The sequence below is a fragment of the Poromitra crassiceps genome (assembly GCF_964638095.1).
Source record: "Poromitra crassiceps genome assembly, chromosome: 14".
In the NCBI taxonomy this organism is placed as follows: Eukaryota; Metazoa; Chordata; class Actinopteri; order Beryciformes; family Melamphaidae; genus Poromitra; species Poromitra crassiceps.
This window is the reverse complement of record NC_139633.1, coordinates 35,594,517-35,615,723: the sequence shown is the minus strand read 5'-3', so window position 1 is coordinate 35,615,723 and position 21,207 is coordinate 35,594,517. Positions and strand designations below refer to the sequence as shown.

General features: G+C 47.4%; 1 protein-coding gene across 2 annotated transcripts in view; it reads left to right on the top strand.

The window, feature by feature from the left end:
* The window catches only part of LOC310789453 (NACHT, LRR and PYD domains-containing protein 3-like), a 94,861-nt gene that overhangs the window by 7,229 nt on the left and 66,425 nt on the right, over positions 1-21,207 (top strand). For both annotated transcript variants that reach the window (XM_083651096.1, XM_083651095.1), the window contains exon 2: positions 18,230-18,508. In XM_083651096.1, coding sequence (XP_083507222.1) covers positions 18,256-18,508 — 253 coding nt within the window. In that variant the 5' untranslated portion in view covers positions 18,230-18,255. The remainder of the gene's footprint in view (positions 1-18,229; positions 18,509-21,207) is intronic.

Genomic DNA, 21,207 nt, shown 5'->3' with positions numbered 1-21,207 from the left:
CCCACCTGTTGCCTATGTTCCTTCATTAGTCTGCCTTTCCCCCCACCTGTTGCCTATGTTCCCTCGTTATTCTGCCTTTCCCCCCCACCTGTTGCCTATGTTCCCTCGTTAGTCTGACTTTTCCCCCACCTGTTGCCTATGTTCCCTCGTTAGTCTGCCTTTTCCCCCACCTGTTGCCTATGTTCCCTCGTTAGTCTGCCTTTCCCCCCCACCTTAGTCTGCCTTTTCCTCCCACCTGTTGCCCATGTTGTCTCGTTAGTCTGCCTTTCCCCCCCACCTGTTGCCTATGTTCCCTCGTTAGTCTGCCTTTCCCCCCCACCTGTTGCCTATGTTCCCTCGTTAGTCTGCCTTTCCCCCAATCTGTTGCCTATATATGTTCCCTCATTAGTCTGCCTTTTCCCCCCACCTGTTGCCCATGTTCCCTCGTTTGTCTGCCTTTTCCCCCCACCTGTTGCCCATGTTCCCTCATTACTCTGCCTTTCCCCCCCACCTGTTGCCTATGTTCCCTCGTTAGTCTGCCTTTTCCCCCCACCTGTTGCCTATGTTCCCTCATTACTCTGCCTTTCCCCCCCACCTGTTGCCTATGTTCCCTCGTTAGTCTGCCTTTTCCCCCCACCTGTTGCCTATGTTCCCTCGTTAGTCTGCCTTTTCCCCCCACCTGTTGCCTATGTTCCCTCGTTAGTCTGCCTTTCCCCTCCACCTGTTGCCTATGTTCCCTCGTTAGTCTGCCTTTTCCCCCCACCTGTTGCCCATGTTCCCTCGTTAGTCTGCCTTTTCCCCCCACCTGTTGCCTATGTTCCCTCATTAGTCTGCCTTTCCCCCCACCTGTTGCCTATGTTCCCTCATTAGTCTGCCTTTTCCCCCCACCTGTTGCCTATGTTCCCTCGTTAGTCTGCCTTTCCCCCACCTGTTGCCTATGTTCCCTCATTAGTCTGCCTTTTCCCCCCACCTGTTGCCTATGTTCCCTCGTTAGTCTGCCTTTTCCCCCCACCTGTTGCCTATGTTCCCTCGTTAGTCTGCCTTTCCCCCAATCTGTTGCCTATATATGTTCCCTCATTAGTCTGCCTTTTCCCCCCACCTGTTGCCTATGTTCCCTCGTTTGTCTGCCTTTTCCCCCAATCTGTTGCCTATGTTCCCTCATTAGTCTGCCTTTCCCCCCACCTGTTGCCTATGTTCCCTCGTTATTCTGCCTTTCCCCCCCACCTGTTGCCTATGTTCCCTCGTTAGTCTGACTTTTCCCCCACCTGTTGCCTATGTTCCCTCGTTAGTCTGCCTTTTCCCCCACCTGTTGCCTATGTTCCCTCGTTAGTCTGCCTTTCCCCCCCACCTTAGTCTGCCTTTTCCTCCCACCTGTTGCCCATGTTGTCTCGTTAGTCTGCCTTTCCCCCCCACCTGTTGCCTATGTTCCCTCGTTAGTCTGCCTTTTCCCCCCACCTGTTGCCTATGTTCCCTCGTTAGTCTGCCTTTCCCCCAATCTGTTGCCTATATATGTTCCCTCATTAGTCTGCCTTTTCCCCCCACCTGTTGCCCATGTTCCCTCGTTTGTCTGCCTTTTCCCCCCACCTGTTGCCCATGTTCCCTCATTACTCTGCCTTTCCCCCACCTGTTGCCTATGTTCCCTCGTTAGTCTGCCTTTTCCCCCCACCTGTTGCCCATGTTCCCTCGTTAGTCTGCCTTTCCCCCCCACCTGTTGCCTATGTTCCCTCATTACTCTGCCTTTCCCCCCCACCTGTTGCCTATGTTCCCTCGTTAGTCTGCCTTTTCCCCCCACCTGTTGCCTATGTTCCCTCGTTAGTCTGCCTTTCCCCTCCACCTGTTGCCTATGTTCCCTCGTTAGTCTGCCTTTTCCCCCCACCTGTTGCCTATGTTCCCTCGTTAGTCTGCCTTTTCCCCCCACCTGTTGCCTATGTTCCCTCGTTAGTCTGCCTTTCCCCTCCACCTGTTGCCTATGTTCCCTCGTTAGTCTGCCTTTTCCCCCCACCTGTTGCCTATGTTCCCTCGTTAGTCTGCCTTTCCCCTCCACCTGTTGCCCATGTTCCCTCGTTAGTCTGCCTTTTCCCCCCACCTGTTACCAATGTTCCCTCGTTAGTCTGCCTTTTCCCCCCACCTGTTGCCAATGTTCCCTCGTTAGTCTGCCTTTTCCTCCCACCTGTCGCCCATGTTCTCTCGTTAGTCTGCCTTTCCCCCCACCTGTTGCCCATGTTCCCTCGTTTGTCTGCCTTTCCCCCCCACCTGTTGCCTATGTTCCCTCATTACTCTGCCTTTCCCCCCCACCTGTTGCCTATGTTCCCTCGTTAGTCTGCCTTTTCCCTCCACCTGTTGCCCATGTTCCCTCGTTAGTCTGCCTTTCCCCCCCACCTTTTGCCTATGTTCTATCGTTAGTCTGCCTTTCCCCCCACCTGTTGAGGGAATATGCAACAGGTGGGGGAAAAAGGCAGACTAACGAGGGAATATAGGCAACATGTGGGGGTGTTGCCTATATTCCCTCGTTAGTCTGCCCTGCTAGCTGAGTTCTCCCATTTTGCCCTCTGTGTTCCTACCGTCCCAGCTGCCCCTCATGTTCCTGATGACTCCTCTGTGTATATATTGCCTCAGTGTGTCTGTAGCCCCTGTCCCTCGGTGTCGCGGAGCTTAGTGATAGTAATTTTGGGACTCTACGGCAACTCGGTTTGAACCTCGTCGCCGTCCTTAAAACGTCACTGCTTAAACTTCCTATTGTCCATGTGTACGGTACGTGTTGTGTTTTCTCTGTGTCTCCTGTAGTTCAAGGTAAGCCTAGCAATGTGCTAGTGGTGTCTGTTGTTGATTATTTCTCAGTAAAGTTCCTCTGTTGCTCCTGAACGTCTCCTGTCTGCCTCTTTCTGCATTTGGGTCCACACACCTTTTCTACACAAAACCTGACAGAAAATTAACAAATAAAATAAGATCAATATATGTGTTTAAAGGCTGAATTTGGACAGTGGCCATAGGTTACATAATGAACACGATAAGTTAAAAGAAATACAAGATATAGACAGATATAAAGATATAAACAGTATTAACAACCAAGTGTGGCAAACCAGCAGGTTAGATTTTGGCTGATAAAGTGTGACAGCTTTGTTTGTTCGTTTGCGGGTCATGTGGGTCAGTTCAGGACTGTGAGCAGGTCACACTGGAATCTGATGTTGGGTCAGTTCAGGACCGTGAGCAGGTCACACTGGAATCTGATGTTGGGTCAGTTCAGGACCATGAGCAGGTCACACTGGAAGCTGATGTTGGGTCAGTTCAGGACCGTGAGCAGGTCACACTGGAATCTGACACATTAGAAAACATTGCGAACAAACTATAAATTTGATGTGAGCAATAAATCAGAATTGAGCAGTAATATTTTAGTGACACAAACGGTCTTGCTCTGTGCACTGCAGATGTGTGTAAAGGAGAGACAGAAAGACAGAGAGAGGGGAGAGACAGAGAGAGAAAAACAGACAGAAAGACAAAGATAAATACAGAGAGAGGGGCAGAGACAGACAGATCGAGAGGGGGGACAGAGAGAGGGGCCAGAGACAGAGGGGGGGACAGAGAGAGAGGGGGAGAGACAGAGAGAGGTGAAGACAGAGAGAAAGGGGACAGAAAGAGATGGATGAGACAGAGAGAGAGGGGGACAGAGAGTGAGACAGAGAGGCAGGAGACAGAGAGAGAGAGGGGGGCAGAGAGAGAGGCAGAGAGGGAGGAGACAGAGAGAGAGGGGGGACAGAGAGAGACCGATAGGGAGGAGACATAGAGAGATGGGGGACAGAGAGAAAGACAGAGAGGGAGGAGACAGAGAGAGACATAGAGGGATGAGACAGAGAGAGACATAGAGGGAGGAGACAGAGAGCCAGGAGACAGAGAGAGAAAGGGGGACAGAGAGAGACAGAGAGGGAGGAGACAGAGAGAGAGGGGGGACAGAGAGAGACCGATAGGGAGGAGACATAGAGAGATGGGGGACAGAGAGAAAGACAGAGAGGGAGGAGACAGAGAGAGACATAGAGGGAGGAGACAGAGAGACAGGAGACAGAGAGAGAGAGGGGGACAGAGAGAGACAGAGAGGGAGGAGACAGAGAGAGAGGGGGGACAGAGAGAGACCGATAGGGAGGAGACATAGAGAGATGGGGGACAGAGAGAAAGACAGAGAGGGAGGAGACAGAGAGAGAAATAGAGGGATGAGACAGAGAGAGACATAGAGGGAGGAGACAGAGAGCCAGGAGACAGAAAGAGAGAGGGGGACAGAGAGTAGACAGCACACACACTACAGAGTAGACAGCACACACTACAGAGTAGACAGCACACACACTACAGAGTAGACAGCACACACTACAGAGTAGACAGCACTTACTACAGAGTAGACAGCACACACTACAGAGTAGACAGCACACACTACAGAGTAGACAGCACACACTACAGAATAGACAGCACACACTACAGAGTAGACAGCACACACTACAGAGTAGACAGCACACACTACAGAATAGACAGCACACACTACAGAGTAGACAGCATACACTACAGAGTAGACAGCACACACACTACAGAGTAGACAGCACACACTACAGAGTAGACAGCACACACTACAGAGTAGACAGCACACACTACAGAGTAGACAGCACACACTACAGAGTAGACAGCACACACACTACAGAGTAGACAGCACACACACACTACAGAGTAGACAGCACACACAGTAGACAGCACACACTACAGAGTAAACAGCACACACTACAGAGTAGACAGCACACACTACAGAGTAGACAGCACACACACTACAGAGTAGACAGCACACACACACTACAGAGTAGACAGCACACACACACTACAGAGTAGACAGCACACACAGTAGACAGCACACACTACAGAGTAGACAGCACACACTACAGAGTAGACAGCACACACACTACAGAGTAGACAGCACACACTACAGAGTAGACAGCACACACACTACAGAGTAGACAGCACACACTACAGAGTAGACAGCACTTACTACAGAGTAGACAGCACACACTACAGAGTAGACAGCACACACTACAGAGTAGACAGCACACACTACAGAGTAGACAGCACACACTACAGAATAGACAGCACACACTACAGAGTAGACAGCACACACTACAGAGTAGACAGCACACACTACAGAATAGACAGCACACACTACAGAGTAGACAGCATACACTACAGAGTAGACAGCACACACACTACAGAGTAGACAGCACACACTACAGAGTAGACAGCACACACTACAGAGTAGACAGCACACACTACAGAGTAGACAGCACACACTACAGAGTAGACAGCACACACACTACAGAGTAGACAGCACACACACACTACAGAGTAGACAGCACACACAGTAGACAGCACACACTACAGAGTAGACAGCACACACTACAGAGTAGACAGCACACACTACAGAGTAGACAGCACACACACTACAGAGTAGACAGCACACACACACTACAGAGTAGACAGCACACACACACTACAGAGTAGACAGCACACACAGTAGACAGCACACACTACAGAGTAGACAGCACACACTACAGAGTAGACAGCACACACACTACAGAGTAGACAGCACACACTACAGAGTAGACAGCACACACACTACAGAGTAGACAGCACACACACACTACAGAGTAGACAGCACACACAGTAGACAGCACACACTATAGAGTAGACAGCACACACTACAGAGTAGACAGCACACACTACAGAGTAGACAGCACACACAGTAGACAGCACACACACTACAGAGTAGACATAACACACTACAGAGTAGACAGCACACACTAAAGAGTAGACAGCACACACTACAGAGTAGACAGCATACACACTACAGAGTAGACAGCACACACACACTACAGAGTAGACAGCACACACAGTAGACAGCACACACTACAGAGTAGAGAGCACACACTACAGAGTAGACAGCACACACTACAGAGTAGACAGCACACACACTACAGAGTAGACAGCACACACACACTACAGAGTAGACAGCACACACACACACTACAGAGTAGACAGCACACACAGTAGACAGCACACACTACAGAGTAGACAGCACACACTACAGAGTAGACAGCACACACACTACAGAGTAGACAGCACACACACTACAGAGTAGACAGCACACACACACTACAGAGTAGACAGCACACACAGTAGACAGCACACACTACAGAGTAGACAGCACACACTACAGAGTAGACAGCACACACTACAGAGTAGACAGCACACACAGTAGACAGCACACACACTACAGAGTAGACATAACACACTACAGAGTAGACAGCACACACTAAAGAGTAGACAGCACACACTACAGAGTAGACAGCATACACTACAGAGTAGACAGCACACACTACAGAGTAGACAGCATACACTACAGAGTAGACAGCACACACTACAGAGTATACAGCACACACTACAGAGTAGACAGCACACACTACAGAGTAGACAGCACACACTACAGAATAGACAGCACACACACTACAGAGTAGACAGCACACACTACAGAGTAGACAGCACACACTACAGAGTAGACAGCACACACTACAGAGTAGACAGCACACTACAGAGTAGACAGTACACACTACAGAGTAGACAGCACACACTACAGAGTAGACAGCACACACTACAGAGTAGACAGCACACTACAGAGTGAGTAGACAGCACACACTACAGAGTGAGTAGACAGCACACACTAAAGAGTAGACAGCACACACTACAGAGTGAGTATACAGCACACACTACAGAGTAGACAGCATACACTACAGAGTAGACAGCACACACACTACAGAGTAGACAGCACACACTACAGAGTAGACAGCACACACAGTAGACAGCATACTACAGAGTAGACAGCACACACTACAGAGTAGACAGCACACACTACAGAGTGAGTAGACAGCATACACTACAGAGTAGACAGCACACACTACAGAGTAGACAGCACACACTACAGAGTAGTTCAAGTTCAAGTTCAAGTTTATTCGTATGTCCCAGAAGGGCACTTTGGTTCACATCAGACAGTAGTGCTGTCTAGACAGCACACACACTACAGAGTAGACAGCACACACTACAGAGTAGACAGCACACACTACAGAGTAGACAGCACACACTACAGAGTAGACAGCACACACACTACAGAGTAGACAGCACACACACACTACAGAGTAGACAGCACACACAGTAGACCGCACACACTACAGAGTAGACAGCACACACTACGGAGTAGACAGCACACACTACAGAGTAGACAGCACACAGACACTACAGAGTAGACAGCACACACAGTAGACAGCACACACACTACAGAGTAGACATCACACACTACAGAGTAGACAGCACACACTAAAAAGTAGACAGCATACACTACAGAGTAGACAGCACACACTACAGAGTAGACAGCACACACTACAGAGTAGACACACTACAGAGTAGACAGCACACACTACAGAGTAGACAGTATACAGCACACACTACAGAGTAGACAGCACACACTACAGAGTAGACAGCACACACTACAGAGTAGACAGCACACACACTACAGAGTAGACAGCACACACTACAGAGTAGACAGAACACACACTACAGAGTAGACAGTATACACTACAGAGTAGACAGCACACAACACTACAGAGTAGACAGCGCACACACACACTACAGAGTGTCAGGATCGGAGTTAGACGTGTGGATCTAATCGCGGGGAGTTGATGACCACGGGAAACTTGGTAGGTCTGGAGAAGCTGGGGTGTTGTGGAACTTGGTAGCTTGATAGCTGGGGTGTTGCACTGTTCGGGGTTTGGGAACAGTTGGTTGCAGGTTGCAGACGTTGCTTGAGATTGGTATGATCCTAGTTTAGATTATGAATCACTGGCCAGAGCCTGCCGGAACAGGCCTTTATAGATCCGAGCATGACACCACCTGTGCTATGACATCATACCGTTTGTGACATCATCAGAGACATGACATCACCTGTGCTATGACATCACTAGCGAAACGCATGAAAGACACTTATGAACCATGACATCATCAGTGATCGACGACATCATAGTCGGAATGACGACGTCAAAGTAGGAATGGTGACGTCATCCTAACAGTACCCTCCCCTCAACGGACGTCACCTGGCGTCCAATGAGGCCATCAAGGATGGCATCTGGGAGACAAAAAAAATCCGTAGGTTCTGGTGGAGGTGGTTAGACGCAGGTGGTTAGGCCCCAAAGGGGGGTGCAAGAGAGTGGAGGTGCTCCTCCCTAATACAGGATATCGAAGCCATAGATGGACCGATACGTGGATAGAACTTCCACCGGGTCCGGTGGATCCTCTGGGACCGGCCATCCCCCGGGGCACGATCCAAACATGGGAGGCTGGGGACCATCAAAAGGGTCAAATGCCGCCGTCTCCGAAGGCAGAGCCGCAGGGGGATCTGACACAGCGAGGCCTGCCCTCCCGACCTGTAGTTTGGGGAGGTCACCCACCGTCTCCTCCTTTAAACGCCTCTTATTTCTTCTTGCTCTTGACCGAGGGCTGACGACACTACGGGAGCCTCCCAGCATGAGTTGTTGGTCCAGCATGAGTTGTTGGTCAAGGACAGGAATTGGCTGCTGCTGGGGTACGGGTTCAGACTCGGCGAGGGGAAGGTCCACAGGTTGTGCCTCAGGTACAGGTTCAGACTCGGCGAGGGGCAGGTCCACAGGTTGTGCCTCAGGTTGTGCCTCAGGGCCAGCAGACTCGGAGACCCCCTGCGGGGGGACGGAGCCGATCCGCAGGCAGCGATTGAGCTTCCCAATGAGACGGTCGACAGTCCTCTCCAACTCGTTAACCCTCTTGGAGACACACTGCCACTCCTGGGTCCTGCAGGGAGCGCTACCCAACCGTACAGACCTTTCGGCTGGACACGTAGAGTCTTGATCCACTGAGAGTACCACGGGCCGGCGAGCAGTGGGACCACTTACTGGACGCCGGGAGCAGGAGGAGAGGTAATGCCCGGCTCGACCACAGTACAGGCAGCTCCGGGTGTCCAAACGGCGCTGCCTCTCCTCTGGTGTGATGCGAACCCTGCCGGTCGGATCACGGTACAGATGGCTGCTGGGACTCGAATGTGGCTGCCCCTGCTCTGGGATGACGCGAACTCCCCCCCAGAATATGCCCTTAGCAGCTGGAGGCGGCCGAGAGGCAGAGCTAGAAGCAACGACCGCTGTGGGCGGGGGAGTAGCAGGTCTGGAAACCTCCGGAACGGCAGTGCGCTCGGAAGCTGGGGCTTCGAGACGATCTAGCCGGCCAATCAAGAGGACGTACCGATCAGCGGCTGCGGAAGCCAGAGCCTGGATTGCTTTTTCCTGGTGGGCAATCAGGCGTCTTGACTCAAGTGCGAGGTCTTGCAGAGGCTGCGGGGTGACACCCTGGGGGCCTAGCCCTTCGAGACGATCTAGCCTTCTATCGAGACGATCTAGCCTTCGATCTAGGTGCTTAAGTATGACATGGAAGTCTCCGAACGTGATAGGACGAGTGGAGACATCAGGATGAGTGAAGGTATCAGGATGAGTGGAGATATCCAGCTGACCGCCTGGTGGGTCAGCTGAAGCGACCGGCCGGGTAACTGGCGTTGGGGCGACTGATCGCCCAGAAGCTGGGGCAGGAAGGGCAGAAGGCTGCGCAATGCCCCCCTGGTCGAGACGATCTAGCCGTCTTGCCAGGAGGGCGCACAGGTCCTCGGCCTTGGAAGCCTGAACTTGACTCTCCTCGACCATGAGGGCGTGCCGATCTTCGGCCTTCGTCTGGCCGTCGAGCACGTCCCGAAGGATGTCATCGAGGAGCGCCCGCTCCCGCTGCATCTCCGCGAGTCGCGCGCCCAGGCCAGAAATAGTAGAAATCAGTGCTGGCAGGGAGGTGTCGCCTGGTGGACTGCCTGACGTGGCCGGCGGGGAAACTGGGGTCTCGGGAGCCTCCTCCTTGACTGGCGGAAGTGTGTCCGCTGGATCCGCTTCAGAGTGATTGGGGGCCTCCTCCTTGATTGGGGTGAGAAATTTGCCCGCTAGATCCATTTCTGAGTGATTCATACTGTCAGGATCGGAGTTAGACGTGTGGATCTAATCGCGGGGAGTTGATGACCACGGGAAACTTGGTAGGTCTGGAGAAGCTGGGGTGTTGTGGAACTTGGTAGCTTGATAGCTGGGGTGTTGCACTGTTCGGGGTTTGGGAACAGTTGGTTGCAGGTCGCAGACGTTGCTTGAGATTGGTATGATCCTAGTTTAGATTATGAATCACTGGCCAGAGCCTGCCGGAACAGGCCTTTATAGATCCGAGCATGACACCACCTGTGCTATGACATCATACCGTTTGTGACATCATCAGAGACATGACATCACCTGTGCTATGACATCACTAGCGAAACGCATGAAAGACACTTATGAACCATGACATCATCAGTGATCGACGACATCATAGTCGGAATGACGACGTCAAAGTAGGAATGGTGACGTCATCCTAACACAGAGTAGACAGCGCACAAACACACTACAGAGTAGACAGCGCACACACACACTACAGAGTAGACAGCACACACTACAGAGTAGACAGCACACACACTACAGAGTAGACAGCACACACAGTAGACAGCACACACTACAGCGTAGGTAGACAGCACACACTACAGAGTAGACAGCACACACTACAGAGTAGACAGCATACACTACAGAGTAGACAGCACACAACACTACAGAGTAGACAGCGCACACACACACTACAGAGTAGACAGCGCACACACACACTACAGAGTAGACAGCGCACACACACACTACAGAGTAGACAGCACACACTACAGAGTAGACAGCACACACACTACAGAGTAGACAGCACACACAGTAGACAGCACACACTACAGAGTAGACAGCACACACTACAGAGTAGACAGCGCACACTACAGAGTAGACAGCACACACAGTAGACAGCACACACTACAGAGTAGACAGCACACACACTACAGAGTAGACAGCACACACTACAGAGTAGACAGCTCACACTACAGAGTAGCACATGCCGGCATTAGAACAAGCAAGCACCACAATTTATAAACAGCAAAACAAAACAGCAGAGAGCAGAGATATCAGAGGGTTTAGAAGCAGTTGCATGACTCTGAAAGAGAAACCACACTCAAGCGTTTAAAGGCTGATTTGGTGATGAGGCGAACTAGTTTAAGTGCTTTTTGTAGATTGTTCCAGTCACGGGCAGCGGCAGCACGGAAAGCCAACAGACTCAGAGCAGTATTCGTTTTGGGAGCTTTCAAGAGAAAAAGGTGCGCAGAGCGGGTGTTGCAGATTGACCCCACACTGACTACGTTTACATGCACACAATATTCCACTATTATTCAGAAAATGACAATATTCTGAATTTGATAAGGGTCATGTAAACGGCATATTCCAGTTGCATTTTCCCAATTTGCCCTTTTTCCGAATTTAGCATTTTCCGATTAAGACATCTAGGTTATTCCAGTATTATTCGGGTTTTCGGAGGATTCTTTGATCATGTATACAGCGCATTCGGAATATGTGTCTCAATCAGGGTTTTTACCACAGTTTGCGACGCATGTTGCCTGTTTGTGGTCAACTGATGTGTGCTAGAAAGCTCTAGAAGAGGTGATATAATCAATCCATCATCTCTGGCATGCGAAAAGAAAAGCCCACATTTCTGATCGGCTCCGCCTACCTGCATCTCTCTCTCTCCCCGCCCTCCCTCACGTGTCGGGGAGGGTGAGCTACGGCTGCATGTAAACGGGAATATTAGTGGATTATTCATTTAGTCGGAATATTGTCATTTTCCGAATATGGGCAAAATGTGGAATATTGTGTTCATGTAAACGTAGTCACTGAGAGCACGGGGGGCTTGTGACCGGGAGGTCGTCGGTTCAATCCCCGGGACTGGCAGGACAAATCTGGGTCGGAAAAGTGAAAAGGCAGCGCTTGCCCCTCCCTCATTACCACCACTGAGGTGCCCTTGAGCAAGGCCCTTAACCCCAACCGCTCCATTGGAGCTGATCAGTGGCCTGCAGATTAGACTGTGGTTGTACTGATCAGCTTCCAGGTGTGAATGTGAACAGGGCGCTCCTGAAAAAGAGAGGAGTGAGACTCCCCCTGTATAAATAATGGTAAAAAAAAGAGTAAAATTCCTTTTGGATATGTCATTACACACAGCCTTGCCACGCCAATACATCAAATTCTGCTGCTAAAATTGGGTATTAGCAGATAATTCAATGAGGCAATCAACTATAACTCACTGAGAAACTTTTATCACATCGCAAAGAGGGAAATTAATTGGGAAAACTTGTTGGACAAATGGACATAGGCTATTTACCTTCACCAATCCAATAACCACCACAGACTAACTGTCAATAAGCTCTCTCCATCTCTCTCTGTCCTCGGCACGAGTGAGTACACTCTATTATGCATGGAGAGAATTACAGCATATTGCATGCATCGCGCAAACAGCCATTGTGAGACGGGAATCTGATTGGTTTTGATTGACGTAATGCCCAGGCCACACCTGTGAATAATTCTGGTACTTAAGACCGCCCAAATCCTGTTTGCGTTGGCATTTTGGGGGCGCAGATGATTTGTCACGGCTCTAATTTGCGCCTGTGGCACGTGCCGTGAACGTTTCCGCATCCCCGCCAAGAATTGCATCCCCACCATATTTCTGGGCTGTTTTAACTTCGAAAACAGGGAGGTCACGTCTATCAGACAATTATATCACTTTTAAACAATTACATTAATAATAATAATAATAATAATAATAAACTTTATTTATATAGCACCTTTCAAAACACAGTTACAAAGTGCTTTACAACAAAAGCAGACACCGTTTTAAAATGCACGATGAATAAAACAAAGATTACAATTTAAAATTTAAAATTAAAAATTTAAGCCCAGAAAGAAAAACAAGCCCTAAAAACGACACAGCAATGGAAGTCTTAAAAGGCCAAATAAAACACAGTAAGAACAGTAGCTAAAAAGACGCTAAAAATCCCTAAAATCCCTGGAAGGCAGATTTAAAAAGGTGGGTTTTTAATAGTGTTTTAAAAGATGCGACAGAGTTTGCAGCCCTGATCTCCTCAGGTAGGTCGTTCCAGAGTATTGGAGCCCTGGCTGCAAAAGCTCTGTCCCCTTTATGAATTAGCCTAGTCCTCGGAACAATAAGAACAGGCGCATCAGCTGATCTCAGGGAGCGAGAGGGGGCATAGGGCATTAAAAGCTCAGATAGATAGCTAGGGGCAAGGCCCCTCTGGGCTTTAAAAGCAATCAATAAGATCTTAAAATCAATTCTAAAAGCCACAGGTAGCCAGTGTAGGGAAGCCAGGACTGGTGAAATGTGGTCGTGTTTCCTGGTCCGGGTTAAAATTCTGGCTGCAGAGTTTTGAACGAGCTGAAGGCGGGAGAGGGATTTTTTGCTGATGCCAGAGAGCAGGGAGTTACAGTAGTCCAGTCGGCTGGTGATGAAGGCGTGAATGACAGTTTCCAGGTTATTTCGAGAGAGAAATGAACTGATTTTTGATATATTTCTGAGGTGATAGAAGCAGGATTTAACCATTGAGTTTACGTGTTTGTCTAGGTTGAGTTTCTGATCGAAAATGACACAGAGGTTTCTACATTGGGGGGTAATAGACTTTGAGAGAGGACCAAGACTGTTAAAAATGTCGCTGTTTGTGCCGTCTTGCCCTATGATTAAAACCTCTGTCTTATCTGCGTTTAGCTGCAAGAAGTTTTGTGCCATCCACATGTGGATGTCATGCAGACAGTTAAGAATATTTGTGTTAAAAGAAGGGTTTCCAGGGTCAAAATTTAAATATATCTGGGTATCATCAGCATAAAAATGGAAGCTGATGTTATGTCTGCGGATAATAAGCATTATTAATAATGCTTATTGCTTATGCTTATTATATATATAATTATATATAATAATATATTATAATAATATATAATAATTATATATAATAATGCTTATTATTATATAATAAGCATTTCTGTATAAATCATTACAATATGCTCCCGTGAGGTGGGGATGCGTTTAGCTGCTGCCGAGCGGGGGTGAAAAACTCGGCATAACACCTGGACACTGGCGCAAGGTGGACTGCTATCTTCCCTGCCTTAAGGCATGCGCAAACAGATGCGCAACCACAAATACTGTAGGGGATATCACCTGTACCAAGATAGGGCTCAAGATGTTTATTGTCACTCGATGTACAAGTACACACGTGTGAAATTCTTGAGCTGTGTTGTGTTCCGTTACATGTTGTCATCACCATCATCATCATCATCATAATTGCCTCACCATCATCATCATCATCATTATCATCTTCAACATCGTATTACAAATCTGTTGTCTGTGCATGTCTATAAACTATAAATGGAATATAAATAGTATTGCGTCTTACCCTTCAATATACAAGTCTCTTTTCTGTGCATGTATATTTCTGTTGCCCATAAATAGAATGTTGCATTTTGCACAGCGGTTTGAGAGTCATTATTGGGTGGTTTTATTTATTATTTAGGAGTCTGGTGGCTTGGGGGATGAAGCTGTTTCTCAGCCTGCTTGTCAGAGTTTTTGGGGTTCTGTATCTCCTCCCTGATGGTAGCAGGGAGAACATGTTGTTGAGTGGGTGGGTTGAGTCTTTGACTATTTTCATGCCCCTCTTGAGGCAGCTCCCGTACCAGGAGGTGAAGCAGCCGCTCAACAGGCTTCGATGGTGCCTCTGTAGAAGTATTTTAATATCTTGGGTCTCAAGCCGATCCTCTTTAGTCGCCTGAGGCCGTGCAGGCATTGTTGGGCCTTTTTGGCAACAGAGGTGGTGTGGCTGGTCCAGGTTAGGTCCCGGTGGATGTTGACATCTATAGCTACTTGAAGCTGTCCACTCTCTCTACCTCTGTGCTCTAGATGGTGACCAGGCGGTGGTTCCCCCCCCCCCTCCTCCTGTAGTCTATGATAACCTCCTTGGTCTTGGCCACGTTCAGGGAGAGGTGGCTGTCCTGGCACCACTGTTCCAGGACAGCCACCTCTTTCCTGTAGGCTGTTTCATCGCCGTTGGAGATCAGCCCCACCACTGCTGTGTCATCCGCAAACGTCACGATGGTGTTTGAGGTTTGGGTTGCCACACAGTCGTGGGTGTAGAGGTCGTATGTGCTGGAGACACAGCCCTGCGGCGCTTCTATACTGATGGTCAGTCGGGAGGAGGTGCGGTCGTCTGCGTTCAGCACCTGCTGTCGGTCTGTGAGGAAGTCTAATACATCAGATCTGCAATTAGGCCCCGCCCCCTTTTAGGGCGAAAACACAAGCCTCTCCCCGTTGACTTTAATGTAAAAGCACTACCCCAGAAAATTATAGAAAAATAACAGAATCAATCTTGTTTATTAATGACCCCAAAACACCATGATGACATGACAATATATTACAACTCGCCTGGCCATAGAATGGGCAAGATACATCGGAAATATTACCTTGACCTAAAATCATGTGACTCATGTCACTATTTACATTACAGCCCCGGCTGGTCGTATAGCGACCACACACCTGCCCTCTGCCCATAGCCAAAGCAGGCTTAAATCCATACACGGACCTTTTAAACTGGTTAGGAAATCCTGTTGCCTCTATATCATATGACCTACATGGGCAATGAGACCATCGGCCAGGAGAATGGATATCAATTTGTTGTTATTTATCCTACATGCATACGTGCAGAAGGGAAGCCAAGCCACCACCCCGGCTTGCGCTGGGCGGGGGACGGGAGTTACGCTACGGGAAGAAGGGAAGTGGTAGAGCTGTAACGGTATGAAAATTTCGCATCACGATTATTGTGACCAAAATTATCACGGTTATCGTATTATCACGGTATTCGTAAAAAATGTATTAAAATGTTCAAAAAGTACTGAGAGACTCACTGAAATCATTTTACAACATTTTATATTGAAAACTCGAAAAAGGATTGATACATGCACTGAAATAATTTCTCCAAGGCTGCACATTTGCATCTGGGAGACTGTTGCCAACTTTGATTGATGATGGACAGTATTTACCATGTTTTTCAAAGCACTGTAATTACGGTACCACGGTAATCACGGTACCACGGTTTTAATGATAATGAAATTTTGAAACGGTACGGTTTATCGTAAAGAATTTTATCACGGTTATCATTAAAACCGGTTATCATTACATCCCTAGCTACCAACAGGCAAGACTGCGGCTTCACTAAACCCCCACCTCCGGCCTAGCGGAGCCGACGTTACACACAACTACAAGGGGTTCCAGAGCAGCGGGATTTTTCTCTCTCAAAACAATTGAAAACCGTCATGTTAAGGCTGAGCAAGGAGATTTATTTATTTATTTATTTATTTATTTCAGGGACAGTGCAACATTAATGAACATTTTCATGTAAATGTGGCGGATTATAGCCTTAGCTAATTTCCATCCGCAGTCCCTCGACAGGTGAGGTACAGAAAAGTTTAAAAGAAGAAATAAGAAAATTAGTGCAGATCGATTTTATTTCACCAGAGCCGAAGGCAGCAACATGAAAGACTGATGGAAATAACAGAAGAGAATTGGCAACAGGCGGACACCGTGGTGGTGAGTAGGTCAGAGATTGGTTATGAGTTACATGATTTTAGATGGGTCAAAGTAATATTTCCGATGTATCTTGCCCATTCTATGGCCAGGCGAGTTGTAATATATTGTCATGTCATGGTGTTTTGGCATCATTAATAAACAAGATATATTCTGTTATTTTTCTATATTTTTTCTTGGTTGTGCTATTTTACATTGAAATCAACAGGGAGAGCCTTGTGTTTTCCCCCTAAAAGGGGGCGGGAACATGTGGCGTCTACAAAATGACGTATTGCCGATCTGACGTATATCCAGTCACATTTCCTGTCCAGCCTGGAGGGCACGATGGTGTTGAGCGCTGAGCTGTAGTCCACGAACGTTCTTACGTAGGTGTCCTTTCCCTTCAGGTGGGAGAGGGCCATGTGTAGCACAAGGGCTACGGCGTCTGCTGTGCTCCTGTTGGCACGGTATGTGAATTGCAGGGGGTCGTGGGGGGGGGAGGAGCAGGGGGCGGATGCATCTGGTGAAAAAAATCCTTCAGCTTTGAGTGACCGTCACGAGTCCGTCTGAGAGCACGTGGAGCTCGGGGCAAAGCTGCTCATTGCAGCACTTTGAGACACCAGGCTGGAGCTGTTTTATGGAGCTTTTTCCTGCTTGCTGGTTTTGGTGGACAATAACCGTTGTTTCTGGGCAAATCTATCACATGACGGTGAAAACACAGATTGACGTGATATCACGTCAATGGCGGGGAAAGGGTTAATGGTACAAGTTATCAGACATGCTCGCAGTCACACATCAGATTGTTTATTCCACGTGTGAAAAGTGAATCAGGAAAGACTGCTTTTTCCTTTTACGCTCCTGATAAATGGAACAGGCTCACGGACTCTCTAAAACTGGAGCGATTTGTCTCTATAGAGTCGTTCAGAGTACTTGAAGATATGTTACATAAGGATTGATCTTGTTTTTCTTCATGTTTTTATCTTGTTATCTATTTATACTGTAATTTTCCATTTTCTATTTTGTGTTGTTGAAATTTCTAAATGCACTGTAACAGGGCATCCTTATAAATGAGAGCTTGCTCTCAAGGGCCTTCCCTGGATAAATAAAGGTTAAACAAAATAAAAAATAATAAAAAATAAAATATTTGTGGGTGGTCATGAGATGATTTTTGAGATAGGGAAATAAACTAGTCTCTTATGTAAATTTGTCATATTTATCATGTCCTGTAAAGGTCCTTACACATCAAGAGCGATGCGAATATACAGCACGAAATTGCGATAAGAATTTTGACCCACCTGTCAATCACAGCCACAGATGTGTACACGTCGGAAGCAAATTTCTGAAAAATCGACAGTGGTTCGAAAAAATAAACACAGCAATAACGCTCAGTGCAACTTCGCCGTTGGTATGCACGGTTGCATTGACTGATATAGGTTCGGAAAATATTATTGATGTGCGAATTAATCGCACGAAAAAAATGCTCCCGATGTGTAAGGACCTTAAAGGAGGTCACATGACCTCACTCTTCAGTTTTAAGTGGTCATGAGCCAAAAAGCCACCAGGACACCCCATGAGTGAAGAAATGACATAATTGTTATTTCAGTTGAAAATAACATCTGATTTGCAGGGAGCCACAAGGATCATCCTTGAAGGATGGCAGCCAACAAGCTGCGAAAAGTTTTGGATGATTTGAACGATGAAGAGTTCAAGACATTCAAGTGGCTCCTGCAGCAGGCTGACACCATGGAAAACTTCCCAGTCATCCCAAAGAGCCGACTGTGTAATGCAGACAGGCTGGACACAGTGGATGAGATGGTCCAGACCTACCAAGAAAACTCTCTGGAGGTGACCAAGAGAGTTTTGAGGGAGATGAAGAAGAATGATCTAGTGCAGAGTTTGTCAGAAGGTAAGTCATAGGAAGAGAAAAGTGCAGACAGGTGACAAACCTCGACCTTTTGGTCATATGCGTAAATTAAGTATACTATATTATAGGAACAATAGCATAAACTGTTAGCCTATCTTGCTTGCTGATAGATGTGTGAGGAGGGAGTCCGCTAACAGCAGATACATGTGTGAGGAGGGAGTCCCCTAACAGCAGATAGATGTGTGAGGAGGGAGTCCCCTAACAGATAGATGTGTGAGGAGGGAGTCCCCTAACAGCAGATAGATGTGTGAGGAGGAAGTCCCCTAACAGCAGATAGATGTGTGAGGAGGGAGTCCCCTAACAGCAGATAGATGTGTGAGGAGGGAGTCCCCTAACAGCAGATAGATGTGTGAGGAGGGAGTCCCCTAACAGCAGATAGATGTGTGAGGAGGGAGTCCCCTAACAGCAGATAGATGTGTGAGGAGGGAGTCCCCTAACAGCAGATAGATGTGTGAGGAGGGAGTCCCCTAACAGTAAACTTCATGACAGCAGGTCAATGGTTCAGGTTTAATTAAATGGGAACACATACATGGGTCTGCACAGAGGAACACAGTTTGTGTCACTTAAGGCTGTTACACACCAAGAGCGACGCAAATAAACATTAGGAATATTCAGAATCATTCACAGGCAGAAACAAGATGTGATTATGTGATTAAATAGGTTCTAAACAAACCATCATGACAGGAAAAAATATAGTCAACATCAAGCAGTGATGCCTTGTGAGGAGAGGAAAGAGCATGGAGAGTTCCACTGCTTGGTACACTTTACGCCGAAGAGGCGTGGCGCAGTGCTTAGCGCTTTTCAAAGCCAGGCCTTATTCACTGCGCCGGCTCCCCTACCAAAGTCACACACAGACTCACATGTGAAATCTCCCAGCATGCATAGAGGCTAATACATTTTGACAAGAAATAGCAACCAAATCAGCCTAAGTAGGCTAAGTGGTAGATAAATAATATTTATGTTAATGTAGCGGGGTTCACTCTGCGTTGTGTATAGTAATGAAGACACCACGACGACTGGATAGAGGTATATATCTGTATTGAGCAATAATGAAACATGGATCAGGAGGATGCAGCTTTCAGCAGGTCTGCATATTATGCTCAACAGCACCGTCTCTCTCAAAGTCCAATGCAGATTCCATTTTGGGCAACCTCACACAGTGAGTGTGACACCCACATTGTTACAAGACACCATTGTGCTTTTTCAGTCAAATAAATTATACAAAAACCATAGAAAATAAGATACAGAAAAGTGTGCAATGTTCCTTTAAATAAATAAAAATAAATAAAAACAAACACCCAACATACCTGTATTGAGCAATAATGAAACATGGATCAGGAGGATGCAGCTTTCAGCAGGTCTGCATATTATGCTCAACAGCACCTGTTAATCACCAGCAATACTATTCTCAATACATGACAGTGGTGGAAATCTTGTGAACTGTGCATCACTATAAAGACTAAGCAACGACAGGAAGGCTACAACAGTTCCTTTCATGTTTTCTAGAACTTTGATGCACAAGAATGAACAACAAGACATGGAAATTGCAGCACAAATCGTGAACTAATTACTGGCATTAACAATACCATCGATGGTAAGTAAAAAAGACTATATATATAGTAATTAACTAAAACAGTGACAAGACATAGGAATGCATACCGTCTCTCTCAAAGTCCAATGCAGATTGAGCGCAAATTGGCGGGTTGCGGAAGATCTGCACGCTATGGACTAGTCCATCTCGACCAACTCTTCCTTACATTCACTACTCAAGTGCTAAACGTGATGCACAAACTTGATCTACTTTGTAATGACTTCCGAAATATACATCTCGCCATCAACTGACGCAGTGTCCCGTAAATAATTAATATACAACCAGGAAGTCACCCATACAAATAAACAGAATGGTTTGGTCACTTTACCCTTTCACAATAAGAGTCTCCTGTATGCTTAACAGTGCAAATGAAAATAAAAGTCCAATCTAGCGTGACAACATCACACTGCTACATTCACCCCCACTGTTTTACGCTAGATCGTGAACAGGGCTCACGTCAGTACCCTTAGCAAAACAGAAAAACAAACAAACAAACAAAAAACAAAAAAATCACATTGAATGACCATCCCTACAGTGTCACCTGTAACCAGGTGTACTCCCTTCATTCTAAACCACAAGAGGTCGATCAGCTGAAAAGCTATCCCGTAAAGGATCAGGGAAGACAAGGGGTAGCTAATCCCTCACCTAACCACAGAAAAACATGCCATGTACATAATTATACTCATGAAGTACACCCAAAGTTACCTAGCTATGCCTAATGCAATAGACAGCGATGACCACGCAGGTCTGCAACTCCCAATATGACTCGAAGGAAGTTAGACTACACAAAAACAAACAAAAACAAAAGCGAAAGGGGAGAAAAAAAAATTTGGCCTAAAGATCCCACGCTAAGATGACAGTAAAGTCTTGACCCTTTGCGTGGACATTGTCTGAATAAACCTGTTAACTGGCCTGACCAACCTACCCAGCCTGGTACGAAACCCCTCCCCTCGAGCATCACCAGCTTGACTCGGCAGGTCGATGACAGTGACCGGCTCAGGCTCAGTCACATGTAACGCTAACGGTGCATCACTTAAGTCCTTCTCCGGGACAGTCACCCCTACACTGAGAGATCCTACAGTGGTTGTGT